This window comes from Lactuca sativa, chromosome 7 (assembly GCF_002870075.4).
Source record: "Lactuca sativa cultivar Salinas chromosome 7, Lsat_Salinas_v11, whole genome shotgun sequence".
NCBI lineage: Eukaryota > Viridiplantae > Streptophyta > Magnoliopsida > Asterales > Asteraceae > Lactuca > Lactuca sativa.
This window is the reverse complement of record NC_056629.2, coordinates 139629328-139653475: the sequence shown is the minus strand read 5'-3', so window position 1 is coordinate 139653475 and position 24148 is coordinate 139629328. Positions and strand designations below refer to the sequence as shown.

The window sequence follows — 24148 nt, the reverse complement described above, 5'->3', positions numbered from 1 at the left end:
GTGATGTCAATCCAATAACTTTTATATATATATATCAAAGAGTAAATTATATAAAAAATAAAATATCCATTAATTTTGTAGAACTTGAGGTAAATAATTTATGAAATTTGAAATTATGTATACATCATTAGCATATTTATTGATACTATAACTCATCAAGCGCATCTAGTGTAGTGGTATCATAGTACCCTCCCACGGTACTGACCTGGGTTCGATTCCCCGGATGCGCAATTTTTTATTTTATTTTATCCGTTTATACCTCTCTACTGTTTTGTTCATATTTTTCATCAACAGACGGCCGATCCCATGTCCCGCACATATTTAGGCTACTTCTTGGAGCGTATTTTTCAGTTCTTTTCTGCTCTTTTGCTTGAAATACATTTTCTGACATCTTAATACTGCATGTCAATGAAATGGAGGAATTTAACCTCTCAAAATTCAATTTTGATGGCACTTTTACACCCACTACGTTATCAATCCACTCCGTCGCCATCTTCTTACGCAGCCATTTTCAAGTTCTTGACCGGCTTAAATCTTCTGAAATTAGGCCAACAAATTCACTCCCATTTGATTATCCGCAGACTTAATCCCAACTCATTCCTCGGCGCAAAGATGGTTGCAATGTACGCTAGCTCAGGTGACATCGACTCCGCCATTGTTTTATTTGATTCCATTCGGCAAAACGCGTCGATCCTTTTGTATAATTCGATTATTAGAGCGTGCTCGCTTTACGGTCTTTCGGAGAAAAGTGTTGGTATATATTTTGAGATGAATTCGGCTGGGGTTCCTGGTGATTATTTCACATTTCCCTTTGTGTTAAAAAGTTGTGCGAGTTTATGCAACCTTGGGTTTGGTAAATCTGTTCATGGGAAAGTTTTAAGAAGTGGGTTGGAGTTTGATTTTTATGTGGCAACGTCTTTAATCGATTTCTATGTGAAATGCGGTGAACTCCATGATGCTCATAAACTATTCGATCAAATGCCTGTGAGAGATGTAGCCTCCTGGAACGCATTGATTTCCGGGCACATGAAAAACGGTATGGTTCATCTTGCTGAGGATTTGTTTTCAAGAATGCCTAATAACAACAAAAACATCGTATCATGGACAACAATGATCTCTGGGTACACACAAAACTCCTTACCAGATCAAGCACTCCAACTGTTCAACGAAATGACAACCGATCTCTCAAACATAAAACCAAACTGGGTAACAATAATGAGCATTCTTCCCGCTTGTTCCCAATCATCATCACTAGACCAAGGCAAAAAGATTCACAATTATGCCACCAGCATCGGTCTCGACTCAAACCCATCTGTCCAAACAGCACTAGCCGCTATGTACGCCAAATGTGGGTCCCTTTTAGACGCCCAAATTTGCTTCCAAAAAATCCCCCAAAATCGAAAAAACTTAGTTTCATGGAACACAATGATTGGTGCATACGCGACTCACGGATACGGGATCGAATCCGTGTCTACATTCAATGACATGGTTCGAGCCGGTGTCCAACCAGATGCAATCACATTCACCGGGTTACTATCTGCATGTAGCCATTCGGGTTTAGTTGACATCGGGTTAAACTATTTCAACTCCATGAAAACTGCATACAACATCGAGCCAAGACACGAGCATTACGCGTGTATTGTGGATCTTTTGGGGCGAGCCGGGCGATTAAAAGAAGCATATGAACTCACTTTAAAAATGCCGATGACACCGGGAGCAAGTATTTGGGGTGCGTTGTTATCGGGTAGTAAAAGTTATAGAAATCTTGAGATTGCGGAGATATCGGCGAAACATTTGTTTGTTTTGGAACCCGAAAATAGTGGGAATTATGTGATTCTTTCGAATATGTATGCGGAAGCCGGAATGTGGGTAGAAGTGAATAATTTAAGAGACTTGGTAAAGGCTCGAGGCGTAGAGAAAAATCCGGGTTGTAGTTGGTAGGGTGTGCAGTAAAACCGAAACCAAACCAAAAACCGGGAAAATGAGATTTTTTAAGAAACCGACGGTTGGAAATTTTATGAGATTATTATGGCTGGTTGGTTTTTTTTGTGTTAAGAGTAAAAATTACAATTTTGTTTTATAACATATATCAATTATTATTGGAGGTCTTTTTTTTTTATTGCATTTGGTTAGTTGTGATGGTTGATATAAGACAAAAATGCAAACTTTGTCTATTGAGTTTGCAAAATTTTGTGGATAGGAAACAAAAAAGTTAACTTGAATGAAGATTTAAAATCAGAAATTTATGGTGGATTTAGTCCAAGAAATTTGAAATGATTGTTATGACTTTTTAATTTCTTTTTTACATTAGAACTCCAACTCATAAATAGACTCCACAAAACAAAGCAACAAGAAACAAAACGTTTTCATTTTCCTCCTACATGTGTGAACTTAGGTTTTCAGGTAGTTCCCCTCCCCATTTGGTTGCATCTCCTTGAGGGTATGTCACATCAAGGAATTAATCGAGCAAAACCTCCACCCTTGATTAAGATTCTAAGGCGCTATAAAGACCCACATGTTGTCAGATGAAATCTGGCATGATGTTAGGGCTTGATTGTCCGTGTTATGGTATTCCAATTGGTGCACAAACCCTACATGTGTGTTTTTTTAGGGTTTTTCCGAGTTCATAAGAATTGAAGGAACGTTTCTATATTTTACGAAATTCCACAAAGATACATTTTTTGCACTTTTATTGATTAGTCTTCAACATGTCTAAATATTTAGTTGGTATTTTTTATTGTTTTACGCAACCATAAAAACCAAAATTGATCCAATTAGCATAGGGTGTGTTCGGCACCCGACATTTATCGGGCCCCGCCCGGTATAGATCTGTCAGTAACATGCGATGGGCCCTGCCCAACACATTCATCAGACCCCGCCTTGCATCGGGCCTTGCCTGGTATACATACAAACACATACAATACATGTAAGAGTCACACAAACAGCTAGCATCCTATAACCATAAACCAATGGGCCGACATTGGTGCCTTCGACTCGAAAACAATGTGAGGAGACTCACCTCGATCTGTAAATGGATAGATCTCACACACGAACTGCCAGTGCTGAAGTCTGTCCCACTAACATATCCACGAAGCAAACCTTAATTAGCAACTATGGTAAATACTCCAACTTAGCAGTTCCAAATACTATGATAAATCCTCATTTGGGAAAAAGACCATTTTGCCCTTCTAAGTCCTTAACCCCTCATAGTTAACCAAAAGTCAAACCAGTCAAAAAGTCAACGTTCAACCCTTTGTTGACCTACGTGTTGCGTACTCTAGCTTTATGTTGGGCGTAGAGCTTCAATCCAGAAAAACGGGACTCAATTAGGCTACGCGGAGTGTAGCCTGAATTACGGATGACGTACTGCCTCAGGCTCTAATACACACATTAAACACTTATTACATTAAGACCTTTCACTCAAAGCTCATATATGGTTCCTAATAGCTTCATAATGGATAGAGTTTCCAACTTTATCCATTAGGATGGTCCAAACAACCAAGATCTAGTCTTTAAGTCTCCAAGGAACCAAAAATGAATCTTTCTCAACTTAATCCATTAAGTCCAAGTCTCCAACCTTCAAATCTGAATCAATTTGATGCTAAGATGGATAATGTTTCCAACTTTAATCATAACAATGTCACAAATTTTCAAGATCTAAACTTTATGAACTAAAATGACCAAAAAGTAGCAAATTTGACAAAATAACTAGATCTATGAAACCAATGAGCAAGTTAGAAGCTTTTTAATCACAATGGTCCATGAATGATGCAATCTTGTTGGATTTATACTTGAACTCTTCTTCTATACTCCTTGCCACCACCTTTCTCTTCAAGATTCAACATTATAATGGAGAAATTATCTCGTAAATGATGCCAAGGATCAAAAACAAGATAGAGGAAGCTAGGATTTCTCTAGGAATGATCTTAGGTGATGGAGGCTGGTAATAAGAGGGTTTCCCATAAGTTTAGAGCCCTTAAATGGGGCACAAAACTGAAGATTTAGGGTTTTGATCTGCCTAGATTACGCCCTGTATAACTTAAATTACGCCCAACGTAATTCATTAAAACCCATTACACCCAGTGTAACTTTTAGTTATGCCCAACGTAAACCAAAAGTTCCTAATTTTCCCCATCAACTTCAAACATTCATAACTTCTTCGTTTCAACTCCATTTTCGGCGTTCTTTATATGCACGAAAAGGTATTGAAGATCCCCACAATCCTATCTAACTACTTTTAACTCAATACATCCCAAACTAAATTTATTAATTCATGAAAGAAGTCTGAAACATCACTTTTCCCATTTTATTCGTTTGACTCCAAAACACAAACAAAGGGCTTAGATCACATAGTCAATATTATCAACATCCAATAGGTTTTAAACCCTATTCCATTGAAGCCCAAGGCCTTTACTTGATCCATTTATTGTCCAAAATCCCGAAATAAGAACTTCTCGAAACATGATGTTACAATATAACTGCCAAGGTCCAAACTTTGGTCTTGCATATAATTTGTCGGGAGCCATATCCAGGTCTTTCATACAATTTACAGGGGTCACGACCTGGTCTTCCTACATAACATAACATAACATAATATAGTGGATCGGTATTGGTGCCTTCGACCCACAAGTATAGTGAGGAGACTCACCTCGATTGATAACGGATAGATCTCACACACGAGCCGTTGGTGCTAAGGTCACTCCCACAAAACATATTACAAAACCAAACCCTAATTAGCAATTAAGGTAATACCTACTTAGTGAGTCCAAAAGCCAATGCTAATCCATATTTGGACAAAAGACCATTTTGCCCTTCTAAGTACTCAACCCCTAACATTTTACCAAATGTCAAACTTATCAAAAAGTTAACGGTCAACGCCCAGTTGCCTTACACCATGCATAATCAAACTACGCCATGTGTAATGGTACACCATGCATACTTTGAATGTGCCCTGCGTACCATGTTGTTAAGCCAATCATTTTTAGCTCTTAATCCATAAAGACCAACCATCTATTGCTTAGATCTGGTCCTAATAAACGTCTAGAGTGAAAAAGTTCCTAACTTTATGCCTTTTCATGGCTTAAAAGAGAACAATACCAAATCCCAAGTCCAAAACACACTCCAATGCCCAAATCTCATGCATGAAAGGATGTGAGTGACCAAGCTCCCATTTTTATCATTCTAAAAGCTCAGAAATGCTAGAAAATGCCACTCATGAGGTCTAGAGTAGCTCTTACTCACTAGATCCCAGATCAAGGGACAAAAATGCTCATAAAATCCATAACAAGCTATATATATATATATATATATATATATATATATATATATATATATATAATGAATCATCAAGGTTCAAGTTGTATATATATATATATATATATATATATATATATATATATATATATATATCTAATGAATCATCAAGGTTCAAGTTGTATACCTCCTAGAGGATGTTGAAGAATAGTAGAGTCTGCATGTACAAGCTTTGGACTCCCCAAGCACACATTTAATGGCCTCCTTCTTCTCAAAACACTCAAGGAGCACTCAAATGCTTCATAATCCTCACAAGATGGATAGGGTTTTGAGTTGTATGCTCAAGAGGGTGGAGGCTAATGATAAGCAGGACCTCAAGGGGTTAGAGTCCTTAAATAGGGCTCAAAACCCCAAAATTAGGGTTTTTACTCTACATAGTTATGTCATGCGTAACATAAGCTACACCCTACGTAGCTTACTAAAAGCACGCCCCTCAAAAGCCACTATGCCCTGCATACTTAGTGTATGCCTTGTGCAGTGCCAAACTCCATTTTTTAGCTCAACTTCAAATAGCCATAACTTCTTCGTTTCGACTCTATTTTCGGCGATCTTTATATGCACGAAAAGGTATTGAAGAGCCCCACAATCCTATGTAGTTACTTTTGTCTTATCATACATCAAACTAAAACCATAATTCACACATAAGCTCGATCTATAACTTTTCCCTTTCTTCCCTTTGGTTCCAACTTACATACCAAGGGCTTAGACCTCACAACCGATGCTATCAACCTTTAATAATGTCCAAAATTACTTTCTCAAAGCCCAAAGCCTTTTCATGATCGAATTTTGGTCCACAACCCCGGATTAAGAAACGTCCCAAAACAAAGTGTTACAACTCTCCCCCACTTAAATTAGATTTCATCCTCGAAATCATTCTTTAATGCCTCAACTGCCACACTAGTCGACCCTCTTTCAATACTGCTATGAAATCTCAATCTTAGTAGAAATCACTCATCCTAACAAAGAAATGAACCTTTATCATTTTTTCCTCAGCCAACGTAAGAAAACCCAACTGCTTTACCCAAAAACTGAAAACCTTAAACAATGTATGACTTCCTAATAGACAAAATCATCTCATCCCCTCCAATTCGCAACCCGAACCGAACAAAACCTTCCGATCCTGAATTATCTTATTGATCACTATAAAATAGAATCCCTGACCATTCACTGTTGTTGAATCCTTCACTCAAAAACAAATATGACTCCCAACATGAGTCTTAATCATTGGTGACATACTGATGTACAATCACATCCCTCTACCAAACATTTGCGTTTTCGATCTAGTCGAGATCTCCCGGGTTCCAAGTTGGACTACTAATTAGCTGAAGTACCGAATTTCTAACCGGTTGTTGAAGCTAATAGCATCATACACAACAACACCATGAGACTCCAACCAAAAGTCTATCTGATAGAAGCTATTCCATGCTTTTGCCAATACAGCTCCAATAACCTTTGTGACAACCCGATATTTCGAGACAATATGATGGATCACAAGTCAAATTTTCATCAAAATTTAACTTTCCTAAAATCTTATTTAGGTTAAATAAAGTAGTAAGAATCGTATCAAGGTTTTCGTACATATAAAGAACCCTAGAATCCGAGTTATAACGAAGAAGTTATGACCAACCGAAGATTCTCGGCAAAACCGGCAACACTGATAGACGTAAAACGCGAAGTTTCAATACAATAATTTTTAGCTTTAGGTATCTAAATGAAAGTTTTAAATATCATTAAACCGTAAACGTACATGAAAAGGATGCCCAAATCTGACCTCATATGAGGAAGTTATGATTTTTCGAAGTTTCAGACATAACAGTAGACAGCTAAAAACTCGAAATCCAGATTCGAACGGCTTTTTGCCAACATGACCTAAACGAGAATCGAAGATCTCATCAATGGTATTACAGCGGTAAAAAGTCTGGCGAAAACAGACATCGGATAAAGGAGTTATGGAATTTTAACGGACTTTTCCTGTCCCGACCTATTAAAAATATAATATTAAAAATAAAGTCAAAATTTTCCGACGGAGTCTAAATGAAAGTTGTAGATCGTAGTCTCACCTTCGTGTGGATATAAAGAACGTCGAAAACGGAGTTCGTATGAGGAAGATATGAATTTTTGAAGTATACTAAATAATTAAAATATAAATTAAATTCAAAATCCGGTATTATCCGAAGGAGGAGTCATCGGACCAATCCAGGTTACACCCAACGTACTTGGATGCTCGGCCTCAATCCGTCCATGTCGCTTCGATGCTTCGTCCGATGATGTGGTAAGCCATGACGTTGCGTACGCCCAGCGTACCCTCGCTAGTACGCCCCGCGTACGCGAGGCTTTCAGCCCCTATAAATAGAATGTGAGGGTGCCGGCAATTTTTGCTCAATTCTTCTATTTCTCGCGCCAAAGCTCTGCGTTTAAACCCTTGGAGCCATCCCAAAGTCCCTGTTTTCATATCCAAGTTGGGAATGAAGTTTTACGCTCCCGAGATTCCCGAGAATCCCGAGAAATCCGCTTGCTTGAGTAGAAGTTCTGCTCGGTTTTCGTTTCGCTTTCTTCAATCTATCAAGTGAGTTCATACCCCTATAATCCACACTTTTAAATGTTTTACAAATGCTTTTATATGCTTTTAAGGGGGGGGGGGATACAAGTAAAACACACGATTATTATTGTGTGTTATATAAAGTTTCATTATACGCTTTTTATCAACGGAATCATATGTGATTTATAACTATTATAGGGAAACTTCCGTATGCAAAATATATCACGATAACATCATATCTTTTGAAATGAGAAATGTTGTTATATATGTATAAATCAAACACTCTGCTTATACTGTATGTATATGTGTCCATCTTAGGCACTACAAAAATTATACTTTTCATAACAAGTGAGCATTTCACTAGGGATTACTATACAAACGAGACACACTTTTAGAAAACTATAATAGGTATAGTTTTACGAGAACATCACGAACTTTTACATACTAGAAATACTATTTCAAGGAGATACATTCATATACAAGAACAAACGAACATTTTCATATGTACTTCAAATAGTTTTCACAAACGTTTTTACATGTTAAAACACTTTTAGAAACTGTCTTACAAACTGTAGGTTTCCTTTTTGAATCTGTTATAGTTGTGCTTCAAACAAAGGTTTTCTCACACTTAAACTCTCTTGTCAAACGGTTTTCGAATCGATTTATAAACTGACATCAAGTCATAAATTCTTATTTATTAAACTTTTCAAAGGTTTTACAAAACTTCTTTTATGCTTTTATATTATAAATTGCATGCCTCTATATGTATATTTATATAAGAAATGTTTAAAAGACTTAGGAAGGCTATCCACACTGTTTCCTTTTCCTCGATTTGGATGTGGTCTGGTGGGCTATCGGGTACCCGTCCGAAGGTCGTTTAAATATTAGTTATATATCATGTGTACATATATAGTCATAATTTTCCTCAGTCAGTTCAGTACCTTTGGGTAACAAAGGCATACTTCAGGTTATACACTTACATGGTTAGTAACTATTATAGGTATAGTTAGGAGATACCACTTACCATTCCAAGTACAGGGAATCACACAAGAGTCAGTTCATTCATGAGTCTATACTAGTACATTACATGTTACATGAATACGTTTACATAGATACGCTTAAATGAATACATTTACATAGATACGCTTACATGAATACGTTTACATAGATACGTTTACATAAATACGCTTACATAGATACGCTTAGATGAGTACGTTTACGTAGATAATATATGATCAGTTACTATTACATATTATATGTGTAGATACTGCTATATAGTTCTCCTTCTTATCTTTACCTTGTGATACAATCACATCATCGGCGAAATAGATTGGACTTTATATCCTAGTACCAAAGGATACTTTGTGGGACTAACCATACCTATCACCATTGTTAGCTACAGAGGTAAATGAGCATCTACGGATGTCTTCGGTTGATACCATTACAAGTATACTTAAGGGGTTAACTATTCCTACACCCGGCGGTTAGCAACAAAGGTAAATGCACATCTACGGATGTCTACGGTTGATCCATTTACGGCGAGTATCCACGCCGTGTGTATCTTAGTACCAAAGGATACAACATAAGTTATTATATTATTACTTTTATAGTTTTATAATAATAGTTAAACAGGAAAAAACCGTCACATTTTCAAGTGATGCGTACTTTCAAAACAGTCAGGTCTTGGTAAAAGACTACTTTCAAAACATTCGGGTCTTGGTAGAAGACTACTTTTATTACTAGTAGGAAATATGGGATTTTCTAGGGTTTTCATACTTATACTAAATGTTTCATCAAACATTCACCAGTCTTTCATAACAACTTTTCAAAGCAATAACATTAAAATACTTATGAATTCACCAGCTTTATTGCTGATACTCGCTATCAAAATAACTTGTATTCTCAGGTTACAAATAGATAGGTACCGATGCAAGGTTTAGAGAAGACGGAGCAGTCAAGACTCGTCTTTTAATTTGAGTATTCGTTATGTTGTTTTATACTATGAAAGAACACATTTGTAAGCTGAATTATTCTATTAATGCACTTGATGATGTTGTTGCTTGTTTACTACTTTACATTGTTGTGATACATACATGACGTCCTCCGCCCCAGAACGTTTCCGCCGTTCTCGGTTTTGGGGTGTGACAACCTTCCTGTTTGAACAAGGGACGACATAACCAACCATCACACGAACATTAGATAGTTCACTTCGTTCTAGATGAATGCTATCGACCTAACAATAGTCTTACATCATGACTAACCCCAAATCATCCTACAAGCTTCCTTGATCCCAGGAATGTTGTGGCCCACCCACAGTCTCCTAACCTTTCCTGTCATGGTCTAACTCTACCTAGTGAAGGATACAAGCCAAATTGTAGATTCAAAACACTCTCACAATTTGTGCATCGACCTGGGGGAATGCTATGAGCCACACTGCAGTCTTACAACACCTCCATACTACCTACCATCCTAGTGAATGCTACGGGTCACCCCACATTCTTACAACACTTCTATAACTATCTGCCAACCTAGTGAAAGCTATGAGTAATTGGTATTCAAACAAAAATGATGTCCTAAAAACACTTTATCTATAAGTACAATACATATTTACATGAAAATATATGTATTTTTCAAATAATATTTTTGAATAAATTATGTAATATTAATGGTAAAATTTGTATAAAAATTTTAACGGTAAATTACATATAAAAAAAGTTTAATGGTAAAATATCTACACCATAAACACTAAAATATATGTCAGCTACTACATGGGATGACATGACTCATGTCATGTGGTTGGTAACATGTTATGCCGGTAACATCAATGGTATTTTTGAATAAAATATAAACTTTAATGGTCATACATCTACAAATGCTATTGTTTAATGGTAATACATATGTAACACCCGTTTTTCAGAATGGATTAGTTGGTGCCTAAAAGAGACAAATGTATGGTTTTTGAGGAAAACCATATGCCACGACGTGATGTATGGAATTTCACGACATGACATGGCTTGTTTTATGTGCGTGTTCTGATGGACAGCTCAATGTGGCATGTACTGTGCCACGATGTGGTGGCGGTAGTAGCCTAAGCCCATGATTTTTTATGGTTTCTCTCGTATTTAAGCTTCTTGACTTATGATAAGTCTTCTCCATCAGCCTCCATCTCTTCATTTTGAAACCATAGCCTCCATGCATGATTGAGAGCTTATTTTCTTGATTGAAAAGCTTGTTCTTGGATTTTAGTGAAGCATGAGGAAGGAGGAAGTTCATTTTGGTGCAAGGGAGCAAGGAGCTAGCTTGGATCCATCACCTTATTCTAATTTCTAATTTATTGAAGATATAAAGTTCATACCTTGACCTTTAATCTTCTTGTTTCAAGTTTAAGTTCATTTCGCATGATTTTGGCCCCTTCCATGGATCCTCTTGGAGTTTTAGGAACTTCATAGCTTGTTGTAACTCTCAATTGGTCATTAGGTTTCTGAAAATGAGAAAAGAGTCATGATTGGGTTTATCTTGTATTCTTGAGCAAGCTTTGGACATATTAATGACTTAATGGACCTAGGGTTGTAGATCTTGTCTTGTAGTGAGGTCCTAATGGATAAAGTGGGAAACCTTATCAATTAAGTCAATTAGAAGGATAAGATCTGAAGTTTTGAGCCTTGATCTGTAAGGATTGAGCTCTTAATGAAGAATTATAGAATATGCCAGTAACCACGACATGACCAAGGGATAACCACAACATGGTGAAGTCTAGCTTCGTGATTTTTTTTGTTTGAACATGCCCACGACATGGACAAGGAGGGTCCACAACGTGGCGATGTCCTACATGTCATCTATTTTGTCCTGTCGTGCCTATGATGTAACACCGTAATTTCCAAAACAATTTTTCGCATTTTATAAAAACATAATTCATTCATTATTAATAAAACATCATTGTTTAAAACTCAATTCATAACATATATCAATCCCAAGATCTCATAACATAAAAATCCCGTGTGTGTACTGATCAAACTGACGCCTTTCCGATCCTCACCAGTACCTGGAACACATAACACAAAACACTATAAGCACAAAGCTTAGTGAGTTCCCCAAAATACCACATATAACACATATTAGCCACTCGAGACTATAACTCTGTGGGTCCGTGCACCAAAACTCTGTGAACCCTCAGGTTCTAACTCTGTAAACATGCATAGCATAAATCACATAGAATAATGCAGTGCAACACATAACACATATATAGCATAGAAATACTGTACCACATAACTCTGGTTACCTACTCAAGGTAAAGTATAGTGAGAAGACTCACCTCGGATATCTCAGTAAATCTCTGACTCGGTAAACTCTGGTCTAGCCCCTAACTAATCACATGAAATAAATACTCTAATTAATACAACCCTCCGGGCTAGGATAAACTCTATATATATATATATATATATATATATATATATATATATATATATATATATATATATATATATATATATATATATATATATATATATACATCCTCTAGGAAGGGTAAAAGACTATCCTACCCTTCCGATGACTCTAAGGTCCAAACATTGACTAACCCTAAAAGTCAACGAAGTCAACGGTCAACCTTGACCAAACTCGCCGAGTGCACAACTGTGACTCGGCGAGTCCACGCGTGTTCTTCACCCTCCTAGTCCTCATTCGACTCACTGAGTCAAACTCAACTCTGCAAATCATCATTGAACACATTCTGTGAAATGTCCCGACCCAACTCGCCGAGTCCGGCTCTTGACTCGGCGAGTACCATTGTGCACTCTGTCCTCTAGATTCCCTCTGACTCACCGAGTCGCTTCCCCAACTCAGTGAGTCACCAACTGTGTGATTATCGGGAAAACCCTCATCCTACTCGCCGAGTCGGCTAATGAACTCGGCGAGTTCATGCCATGCTCAAGCTGAACTAACCTCTTGAGGTCAGATCTGCTCCTCTAAACCATAGATCCAGCTTCCCAAAGAATTATAATCACGTAAAGCTAACATCTTGGTGCTCATGCAAAGGCTCAAAGGCCTTATTTGAAGATATGGCCTCTAAAATGACATCCTAAGCTCATAACCTCCATTAACACCCATAAAGCTCAAGGGGAAAGGGTCTCTAGACCACTTTGGGTCCAGATCTACAGCACCAACACGATAACGGACCAATTACTCCATATAACCATCCTCTAAAGGGCTAAAAAGCCCTAACTCTAAGAATTACACCATAAACTGAAGAAGGGTCGAATGAATACCTCAAAATGAAGTCTCTGAGCTCTGGAATCACTGGATTAGCACCCTCTTCAGCCTCCTCTTGCCTTGGGTCCTCTTCTATTTGCAAAACACTAACAAATGATCAAGAAATGACTCCTTTCCTCTCACAAACGCTCTAGCTCACTTAGGGTTTCTCTCTGGGGTCTGGTAGCCGCAAATGACGGCCATAAGGCCCTTTAAATAGGCCCCAAACCTGAGGAATTAGGGTTTCATTAAACAGCGCGGACTCACCGAGTCCAGCCATCCACCCAGATAATGATTCGCGTCTCTACTCGGCGAGTCTACGCATCAACTCGCTGAGTTCTTCCATAAAACTTGAAATTCATTGAATAAATAAAATACCTAAAATTCCGGATGTTACAATTCTCCCCCACTTGAATCAGACTTCGCCCTCGAAGTCTCGTCCATGAAATAGCTCCGGATGCTGCTCACGCATCTCCCGCTATGGCTCCCAAGTCAACTCGGATCCTCTCTGATGTTGCCACTGAACCTGCACCAGAGGCACCTCCTTGTTCCTCAGAACCTTGATCTTCCGATCCACAATCGCAACTGGTCTCTCCACGTAGTTCAGGCTCGCATCCACCTGAATGTCCTCTAACGGCACTACCACCGACTCGTTGGCTATACACTTCCTCAACTGAGACACGTGGAAGGTATTATGAATCTGCTCCAACTCCACAGGTAGCTCCAAGCGATATGCTACCCTGCCCACCCTCGCGATCACTCTGAATGGCCCAATATACCGGGGCCCTAGCTTGCCCCTCTTCCTGAATCGAATCACTCCTTTCCAAGGAGATACCTTCAGGAGAACATAATCACCGACCTGGAACTCAAGCTCGGATCATCGTCTATCCGCATAACTCTTCTGGCGACTCTAAGCGATCAACAACCTCTGCCTGACCTGCTGTATCTGCTCTGTCGTCTGAAGCACAATCTCCGTGATACCCATCACTCGTTGCCCTACCTCTCCCCAACAAATGGGAGTCTGACACCTCCTCCCATACAACAGCTCAAAGGGCGGCATACCAATGCTCGAATGATGGTTGTTGTTGTAGGAAAACTCCGCTAAGGGTAAATACGTGTCCCAACTTCCGCCAAAATCCAACACACATGCTCGGAGCATATCCTCAAGCGTCTGAATCGTCCGCTCACTCTGACCGTCAGTCTGTGGGTGGTATGCGGTACTAAAATGCAGCCTCGTACCCAACTCCTCATGGAATTTCTTCCAAAATCTGGAAGTGAAACGCACATCTCGATCTGACACAATCGAGATCGACACCCCATGCCGCGATACCACCTCTCTCACATATATCTCTGCTAACTTCTCCGCAGAAGAACTCTCACTAATGGCAAGAAAGTGAGCGCTCTTCGTCAATCGGTCTACTATCACCCAAATTGCATCGACACCCCTCGCCGTTCTCGGTAATTTGGTGATAAAATCCATGGATATCTGCTCCCATTTCCACTATGGGACTTCCAGTGGCTGCAACTTACCATGTGGTCTCTGATGTTCAGCCTTAACCATACGACATGTTAGGCACCTCTCAACAAACCACGCTACATCTCTCTTCCTACAGGGCCACCAATACTCCCTTTTTAGATCCAGAAAGATCTTAGTGGCCCCGGGATGGATCGAGAATCTCGATCTATGCGCCTCCTCCATCAAGATGGTACGCGTTCCTCCAACAAACGGTACCCAAATCTGACCCTGGAAGGTCATAAGCCCTCTGCTATTGGTCACGAACTCCGACACCTGTCCAATAACTCGCTCTCTCTTACGGTTCTCCGGTCTCACTGCCTCAGCCTGAGCCCCTCTGATGGTGTCCAACACCGGAGTCATCACCGTCAATCTCATACAAATATCCCGAACTGGGGCGCTCTCCGCCCTACGACTCAGGGCGTCGACTACCATATTAGCCTTGCCCGGGTGGTACAGGATCTCGCAATCATAATCCTTTACCATATCCAACCATCTCCTCTGATGCATGTTCAGGTTTGGCTGATCCATCAAATACTTCAAACTCTTGTGGTTCGTGTATATCGTACACCGAACCCCATACAGATAATGGCGCTAAATCTTGAGGGCAAACACCACAGCCCCCAACTCTAGATCGTGGGTGGGATACCTTGTCTCATGGGGCTTCAGCTGCCTCGATGCGTACGCGATAACATGCCCCCTCTGCATCAACACTGCGCCCAACCCAGATATCGATGCGTCACAATACACCACGAAGTCCTCCATTCCCTCTAGAAGAGCCAACACCGGGGCTTCGCACAATCTTTGGCGAAGAGTCTCGAATGAGGCCTGCTGCTCTGGGCCCCAACTGAACACCACACCCTTCCGGGTCAACCTGGTGAGAGGAACATCAATCTTGGAGAAATCCCTGATGAATCTCCGATAATAGCCGGCCAACCCTAGAAAACTCCTGATCTCAGAAGGAGATTTCGGCACCTCCCAACTCATCACCGCCTCGATCTTAGTCGGATCAACCAAAATCCCCTTTTGGTTAACGAGGTGACCAAGGAACTGCACCTCTCGTAACCAAAAATCACACTTGGAGAATTTGGCGTAAAGCCTCTTCGATCTCAGCATACTGAGGATTTCTCGCAAATGCTCCTCATGTTGCTCCCTGGATCTCGAATATACCAAAATTTTGTCAATGAACACAATCACTGATCGATCCAGCATCGGTCTGCATACCCTGTTCATGAGATCCATGAATGCTGCAGACACATTGGTGAGCCCGAATGGCATCACCACGAACTCGTAATGCCCATAACGAGTCCTGAATGCGGTCTTTTGGATATCCTCCTCCCGCACCCTCATCTGATGATATCCAGATCTCAGATCAATCTTGGAAAACCAAGATGCTCCCTGCAACTGATCGAACAAATTATCTATCCTCGGCAAAGGATAACGGTTCTTGACCGTTAACTTGTTCAGCTCTTGATAATCTATGCACATTCGGTGCGAACCATCCTTTTTCTTCACAAAAAGGATCGGTGCTCCCCACGGCGAGCTGATCGGCCGAATAAACCCCTTCCCCAGCAAATCCTGAAGCTGCGAGGATAACTCATGCATCTCTGGAGGTGCAAGGCGATAGAACGCCTTGGCAATAGGTGCTGCCCCTGGAATCAAATCAATGCGAAACTCAACCTGCCTCTCGGGAGGCACACCCGGTAGCTCCTTGGGAAAGACATCCTGGAATTCACGCACTACCGGAACCTCCTCAACCGAACTCGGTCTCTCTGCATCAACTCTTGTATCCATCACCAACGCTACAAAACCACTACAGCCCTGCTGTAGACTCTGCCTCGCTCTAGCAGCCGAACAAAACGCTGAATCGGGACAGGTACCCTCGCCGTACACCGTAAGAACTCCCCCACTTGGGTCTCTTATAGTCACCAGCTGCCGCTCGCAATCGATAACTACTCCAAATCTGCTCAAGTAATACATGCCCACGATGACACAGACGTCCCCCATCGCGATCGGGACCAAATCAATAGGAAACTCTACACCGAAAATCTCGAGTACACATCCTCGAATCACCTCCGTGGCATACACTGCTCTCTCTTTGGCGATTGAGACTCTCAGAGGTCAACTCAACGCCTCTCGACTAATACTGATGTGTTGACTGAAAGCCAACGATATAAAAGATCAACTCGCACCCGAGTCAAATAACACCAAAGCAGGTATAGAATTCACAAGAAAAGTACCTACGCAAATCATAATATAAGCACAAAATCTCAAACATTAAAATAAATACATGAAAGAATACATACCAGCCATGACATCGGGCGCTGCGCGGACCTCTTCCGCAGTCAACTGGAAGGCTCTCCCCCGAGCCTTCGGCGTCTCGATCTTCACCGGTCGACTATCAGAAACTCTAACAGCAACAGGGGCAGACCCCTGAGAAGCTCCCTGTGCTGACCCTCGTAGTTGCGGACACTCGGCCTTCCGGTGTCCGGTCTGGTTGCAGTGAAAACACACTGCAAACCCCTTGGGGCAGTCCTTGGCCATATGCCCCTCCTTGCCACACTTGTAGCAAGATCAAGCTCTACAAACTCCATCATGACCCTTGTCGCACTTTCCACAAGTGCGGCCCTTCTAGCTCCCTGCTCTGGAATCAGCGGGCTTGGCCTGCTTGGTTGCCGGTTGGGACTGCGCCAGTCGTCGATCCCTCCCCTAAGACTCCACCTCCTCCCTAACCTGAGTCTCTAGCACGATCTCCCTCTTCCGGGCATTTGCCTGAAGCTCGGGAAATGTCCGGTACGAGGAGTTCACCACGAACTCCCGAATATCTCTCCTCAAAATACTCAGATAACGACTCATACGTGCCTGCTCAGTAGACACGTGCTCAGGGCAGAACATCGCCCTCTCATGAAACATCCTGGTAATAACCGTAACCGACTCCGTACCCTGCTTGAGGGTCAAAAACTCCTGTGCCAACCGATCCTGTTCCACCGAGGGGACGTACTCATCATGAAACATGGTGGTGAACCTCTCCCAGGTCACCGTAGCAAGCTCTGCTAGAGAATAGTGTGCTGTCGCAAACTTCCACCAGTCCTTCGCCCCCAGGCGAAGCTGGTTTAGGGCAAACCGAACCCTCAAGTGCTCCGGGCACGAGCATGTATAGAAACACCCCTTAATGTCAGATACCCATCTCATCGCTGCAATCGGATCATGTGTCCCATCAAACTCGGGTGGATTCGTGTTGCTGAACTCCCTGAACAACAACGAGTCACCCCCCTTCGGCCTAGCAGCAGCGACGGCTGCGGTGGCCGCTGCAACAGCAGCCTCAGAAAGAGCGGCATAACGCTCGTCAAAAGTCCCAATCAGCATGGTCTTAATAGACCCGAACATCTCTGGTATCTCTGCCCTGATGGCCGCAGCCACCTCCTCATGGATGATCCGGCGGATCTCCTCATCACTAGTCCCGCTGCTCTCTGGTGTATGACGTGTCCTCACCATGGTCTACCTCTGAAATACAACATACGATATATTAGAAACTCACTCGAGCATACTCGCACTCGATAACTCATCCTTCCTTGATCCCTGGCATCCCGAAGATTTTTACTTGAACTGTACACCGCCCCGGTGTTTTTAGTAGTACGGGCCCAATACTATCGTCCACATCGTATCAGTATACACCTCAAGTCCTCCTCTTAGGATCCCAAGTCCCAAGTAATCTATTATGCATAACCCATTCTCTAACAGATCTCTCAGAAGCTCCTCACTGCTACCTACTCACTCTCAAGCATCTCGTAGCAGCTCACCCCCCTAGGCTAAGGCATCACAAATCAGGCCACTCTAGTCCTAATAGGAATACCTAGCCCACTCTAGCACGAGAATACATCATATCAATCTCATAAACATAAAACATAAGGGTATTTTGGGAAATCACCGTCGGGCGCTGACTGATCGTACACACGACTCTGCTCTGCGTTTTCCAAAAATCTTTCACTCTTTTTAGAAAGCTTGGTTCTCTTTTGAAAATATTTCTCAAATCCTCAGTTTGAGTTCAAATATGCCCGAAGGTGTACTCGAATCCTTCAAACCAAGGCTCTGATACCAACTTGTAACACCGTAATTTCCAAAACAATTTTTCGCATTTTATAAAAACATAATTCATTCATTATTCATAAAACATCATTGTTTAAAACTCAATTCATAACATATACCAATCCCAAGATCTCATAACATAAAAATCCCATGTGTGTACTGATCAAGCCGACGCCTTTCCGCGATCCTCACTAGTACCTGAAACACATAACACAAAACACTGTAAGCACAAAGCTTAGTGAGTTCCCCAAAATACCACATATAACACATATTAGCCACTCGAGGCTATAACTTTGTGGGTCCGTGCACCCAAACTCTGTGAACCCTTAGGTTCTAACTCTGTAAACATGCATAGCATAAATCACATAGAATAATGCAGTGCAACACATAACACATATATAGCATACAAATAATGTACCACATAAATCTGGTTACCTACTCAAGGTAAAGTATAGTGAGAAGACTCACATCGGATATCTCAGTAAATCTCTGACTCAGTAAACTCTAGTCTAGCCCCTACCTAATCACATGAAATAAATACTCTAATTAATACAACCCTCCGGGCTAGGCTAAACTCTCTCTCTCTCTCTCTCTATACATCCTCTAGGAAGGGTAAAAGACTATCCTACCTTTCCGATGACTCTAAGGTCCAAACATTGACTAACCCTAAAAGTCAACGAATTCAACGGTCAACCTTGACCAAACTCAACGAGTGCACAACTGTGACTTGGCAAGTCCACGCGTGTTCTTCACCCTCGTAGTCCTCATTCGACTCACTGAGTCAACCTCAACTCTGCAAATCATCACTGATCACATTATGCGAAATATCCTGACCCAACTGGCCTAGTCCGGCTCCTGACTCGGCGAGTACCATCGTGCACTTTGTCCTCTAGATTCCCTCTGACTCACAGAGTCGCTTCCCCAACTCAGTGAGTCACCAACTGTGTGATTATCGGGAAAACCCTCGTCCTACTCGCCGAGTCGGCTAATGAACTCGGCGAGTTCATGCCATGCTCAAGCTAAACTGACCTCCTAAGGTCAGATCCGCTCCTCTAAACCATAGATCCAGCTTCCCAAAGAATTATAATCACGTAAAGCTAGCATCTTGGTGCTCATGCAAAGGCTCAAAGGCCTTATTTGAAGATATGGCCTCTAAAATGACATCCTAAGCTCATAACCTCCATTAACACCCATAAAGCTCAAGGGGAAAGGGTCTCTGGACCTCTTTGGGTCCAGATCTATAGCACCAACACGAGAACGGACCAATTACTCCATATAACCATCCTCTAAAGGGCTAAAAAGCCCTAACTCTAAGAATTACACCATAAACTGAAGAAGGGTCAAATGAATACCTCAAAATAAAGTCTTTGAGCTCTGGAATCACTGGATTAGCGCCCTCTTCAGCCTCCTCTTGCCTTGGGTCCTCTTCTATTTGCAAAACACTAACAAATGATCAAGAAATGACTCCTTTCCTCTCACAAACGCTCTAGCTCACTTAGGGTTTCTCTCTGGGTTCTGGTAGCCGCAAATGACGGTCATAAGGCTCTTTAAATAGGCCCCAAACCTGAGGAATTAGGGTTTCATTAAACAGCGTGGACTCGCCGAGTCCTTGGGGTGACTCGCCGAGTCCAGCCATCCACCCGAATAATGATTCGCGTCTCTACTTGGCGAGTCTACGCATCAACTCGCTGAGTTCTTCCATAAAACTTGAAATTCATCGAATAAATAAAATACATGAAATTCCAGATGTTACATACGACATTGCCAAGAGATCTCCACATTGTGGTGCCTGTTGACTATGTCGACCATTGACTTTGGTCCAGTTTGACTTAGGGTCAAACTTTGAGAATTTGGGTTGTTGATTGTGGACTTATCTTTTTTGGAGTTAGTCGGTTTGCAGGTTTGAGTAGTGCAAGGCGTGAGAGTGTTGTTGTGCTTCTCCCGTTCTTCAGTTCGGGTATTTTCTCACCATGCCAAGTATCCCATTATATGTCCTTTGCATGATAGGATAGGGGTATTGTTAGATTACAAGTACGTTGGTTGACTATGTTAACTCCTTGTTATGCTTGTGTAGTATATGACACTTGGTGTCATGGTATGCTAGACTGGTAGAGTCTTGTCTAAGGTTTATATGATATGTCTAAGTGTCATGATTGGTTAGGGTAATGATAGTATTGACTATTTGTATAATGTTTGCCCTAAGGGATTGTATGCAATCAAGTTGGATTTCCTGAGAGCTCTTGTTCTAATGCCCAATTGCATGGTTCTTGTTTGATTTATTATTTTCGGTGGATCATCTGTTCGAATGTCTATCTGATTCTGACTATGTATGGCTTTGGCATTGTATGGAAGACCAGGATTTTTCCCCTGACAATAATACGGAAAACTAGGATGTTGCTCCTGGCAATGGAGTTTGGCATTGTATGGAAGACCATGATTTGGCCCCTTATTCATTTCTCAACCACCATACACATATTTGATGCTTATTTCCTTCTATACTATTACCAGTGACCCTAGAAAAAATATATACAAACTTTGAGGGATCAACACACACTTTTTTGGATCATGATAATCAGTGGATCAATTGGTAGAATCTATCAGTTGTTCTAGATAAAAGGCATAAAGTCTCACATAAATAAGGATATCACCTTTTTTTCGAATTATTTTTACCAACCCTGGTAATCAATTCCTTATAGATGGTGTATTTCTTGCCTTTTTCATTTCTTTGTTTTCAAATTTTAATTATAGATGGTGTATTTCTTGCCTTTTTCATTTCTTTGTTTTCAAATTTTAATTATTGATTTGTGTTCTTCGATACTGGGGCTAATCAATCAGATTAGGTAATATATTGCAAGTGTTAGTATTTTGGATTTGTATTGTATAATGTCTTATGGTTATGGATTCAGAGTTGGGGTGGTGATGGTGGGGTGATAGTAGCGATGGTAATGATAAGGGAGGAGACTAGAAGAAGAAGAAGAAACATAGAAGAATGTGGTTTTGGTATGGTGAGACCTTCAGACTAACATTTACTTAAATTATAAATAAGCAAAAGAAAACCATTAAAAAAACTAAAAAATAATTATAAAATAATTTTACATGGCAATGAACAACCGTACTAAAAATTTAAACTATAAGAATAATTCGTCAAAAAAAAGTTAAAGGAAAAGTAATGATATTTTATAAAGCACATAGACCATTAATGTAATTTTTTCTTATATAATTTTACATTTTGTTAAATTTTTTATTTAATTTTCCATTTTTTGGTTACAATTCAGTATAAAAAATAGTTTTTTTATAAATTAATCTTAAGACTTTTTTATATTTTTCAGCAACATTTTAAACTTTTTATAAAATTTACAACATTTTTTAAAACTTATTTTATAAAGTTTTATACAATATTCTTTTTTATAATTTTTTAAAACTTTTTTTGGTATGTTTTTAAAATTGTTTAATATGTAAGTAGATCAAAACTTGTATAATCAACCAACACAACAAATAGATTTTTTTTAACAACAAATTTAATTTACTCTTATTTCCACCTAATGTCGCTAACGGGACTTGAACCCTTGGTCCGAAGAAAGAAGACACTATCTGATACTGTTGGACTTGAAACTCTTTAGTAACACAACAAATAGATTGAAAGTCATAGAATGAACCAACCACCACAATAAATAGTTCAAAACTCATATTTATGTAACTTTTCTTTTAATGTTCTTTGTGGGAATAGCTCAAAACGAAGTTGGGTTTATGAGTTTGATTTATTTTTCTTGTTAATTGGTTCTATAAGTTCCGATCTATTTCTTATATAGATTGTAAAAAAGATTCTAAAAATGTTTTAAAAAGATTCTGAAAAACGTTATAAGAAAGTTAAAATATTGTAAAAAAAAAGTTGTGAAGATTGTACACAAGTTATAAATTTTACATAAAAAATTGTAAATGAGTCTTAGAAAAAAGTTAATTTGTAAATAAAAAAAAAACTGATTTCTAAAAGAAAAAAAATCACAATTTGTCCTATGGTTTATAAAATATCTTACTTTGAGGACTTCCTAACAAAAAGTCATGCCACTGGTCCTTATGGTTTAAGTTCATTGCACGATTGGTCTTAACCCCGTCATTTTTGTACCGTTAGTGCAGGGGTATTTTTGTCTTTTCATCTCGTTGTGCATCAAACTATATAATGTAAGCACCATCTTTTATCCTTCTACTTCTCATTCCTTTCTTTTGTTCTTCCCTCCCCACTCAAGTTCTCTTCCAAAAAAGAGATGATGGTGATATGCCACTGTGGAAGGCCAACGGTTTTGGTGACATCGTGGACTGATCTGAACCCTGGTCGTCAATTCTAATCCTGCTCAAGGTTAAGAGGGACATGCAGAGTTTTTTAGATGGTTCAACCCTCCCATGTGCCCTAGGTCAACTGTTGTGATTCTGAGGTTGTTGCGTGGAAGAAACAATCTCGAAGCAAGATTGATGACGGTGAAATGGTTACTTTGTCTGAGTGGGTTGTTTTTTGTGGTGTGTTACTTTTCAAGTAAAAAAGCAAGAATTTTTTTTTTTTTTTTTTTTTGGGGGGGGGGGGGGGGGGGGGGGGGGGGGGGAATCTGTGTTTTGGTACCTTTTTTGTTATAACTTTTGAAGGATTTTCCATGTGATTGTATGTATTGTTGGGACAAGAATATGTAATGGTTATTATATATAATGTAAGTTTGATGTTTACTTTTAATGCGTACTGGTATTAGCAAGGAAGCAAATTTTCAGTTTGATTGCATGTAAGTGTAAAGTTGATTGTTAATGTGCAATAACATAACCAAAAAACTAGTTACCGTCCTTTATTACAAAAGAACCCATGGACAAGTTGTTTCTTTGGAAAGTACTAAATTGCCCCTGCCTTTATTACAGTCACCAGTCAATTCGGGGATAAGACCCCTACTCTTTATCCTAACTCTTATCTTGTCATTCTTTACATAATATCGATCCCTCCTTTCGTTGACAGAGTAGTTAGCAATAACTTCTCTGATCTTTTTCTTTTCCTTGAAAGTCTGACCAATCTTAAAAGCTTTTGTGTGAACCTCACCAGATGAACAAGAAACTGGTTTTAGAATGGATTTTAACAATTTCTTTCGAGGCTCTTATTCACTAGCAAATGACTCAAACACATCATTATCTAAGACTTCTAAAGGTTCATCTTCAATGTCTTCATGTTCCTCTGTATTACTGTTTGTCTGATCAGGCTTCCTTAAGTCAATGTCTTCATTAAGTACACCATAGAAGTTGATCATGTTCACCTCCACATCATTAACCAACTCCTCAATAATAACCTTTGTTAGGGATAAAAAAAAATAACTTTTAACCCTTGTATGTGCATGCTCTTTATACCCTATTTCTTGAACCATTGTATCCAATTCATGCACAGAGAAACATCAATATCTACGAAGTCGAAATTGTCTATTGTT

At 40.0% G+C, this 24148-nt stretch overlaps 1 protein-coding gene and 1 non-coding gene across 2 annotated transcripts; both read left to right on the top strand.

Annotated features, from left to right (window-relative positions):
- Window positions 1–159: 159 nt before the first annotated feature.
- Window positions 160–230, top strand: TRNAG-CCC (transfer RNA glycine (anticodon CCC)). Its single transcript has one exon. It is a non-coding gene; the product is annotated as a tRNA-Gly (tRNA).
- LOC111904891 (pentatricopeptide repeat-containing protein At2g20540) lies at window positions 226–2121 on the top strand. The gene has a single exon (XM_023900594.3). It carries the CDS (start codon window positions 403–405, stop codon window positions 1939–1941), a length of 1539 nt encoding a protein of 512 aa, XP_023756362.1. The 5' UTR covers window positions 226–402; the 3' UTR covers window positions 1942–2121.
- The last annotated feature ends 22027 nt before the right edge of the window (window positions 2122–24148 follow it).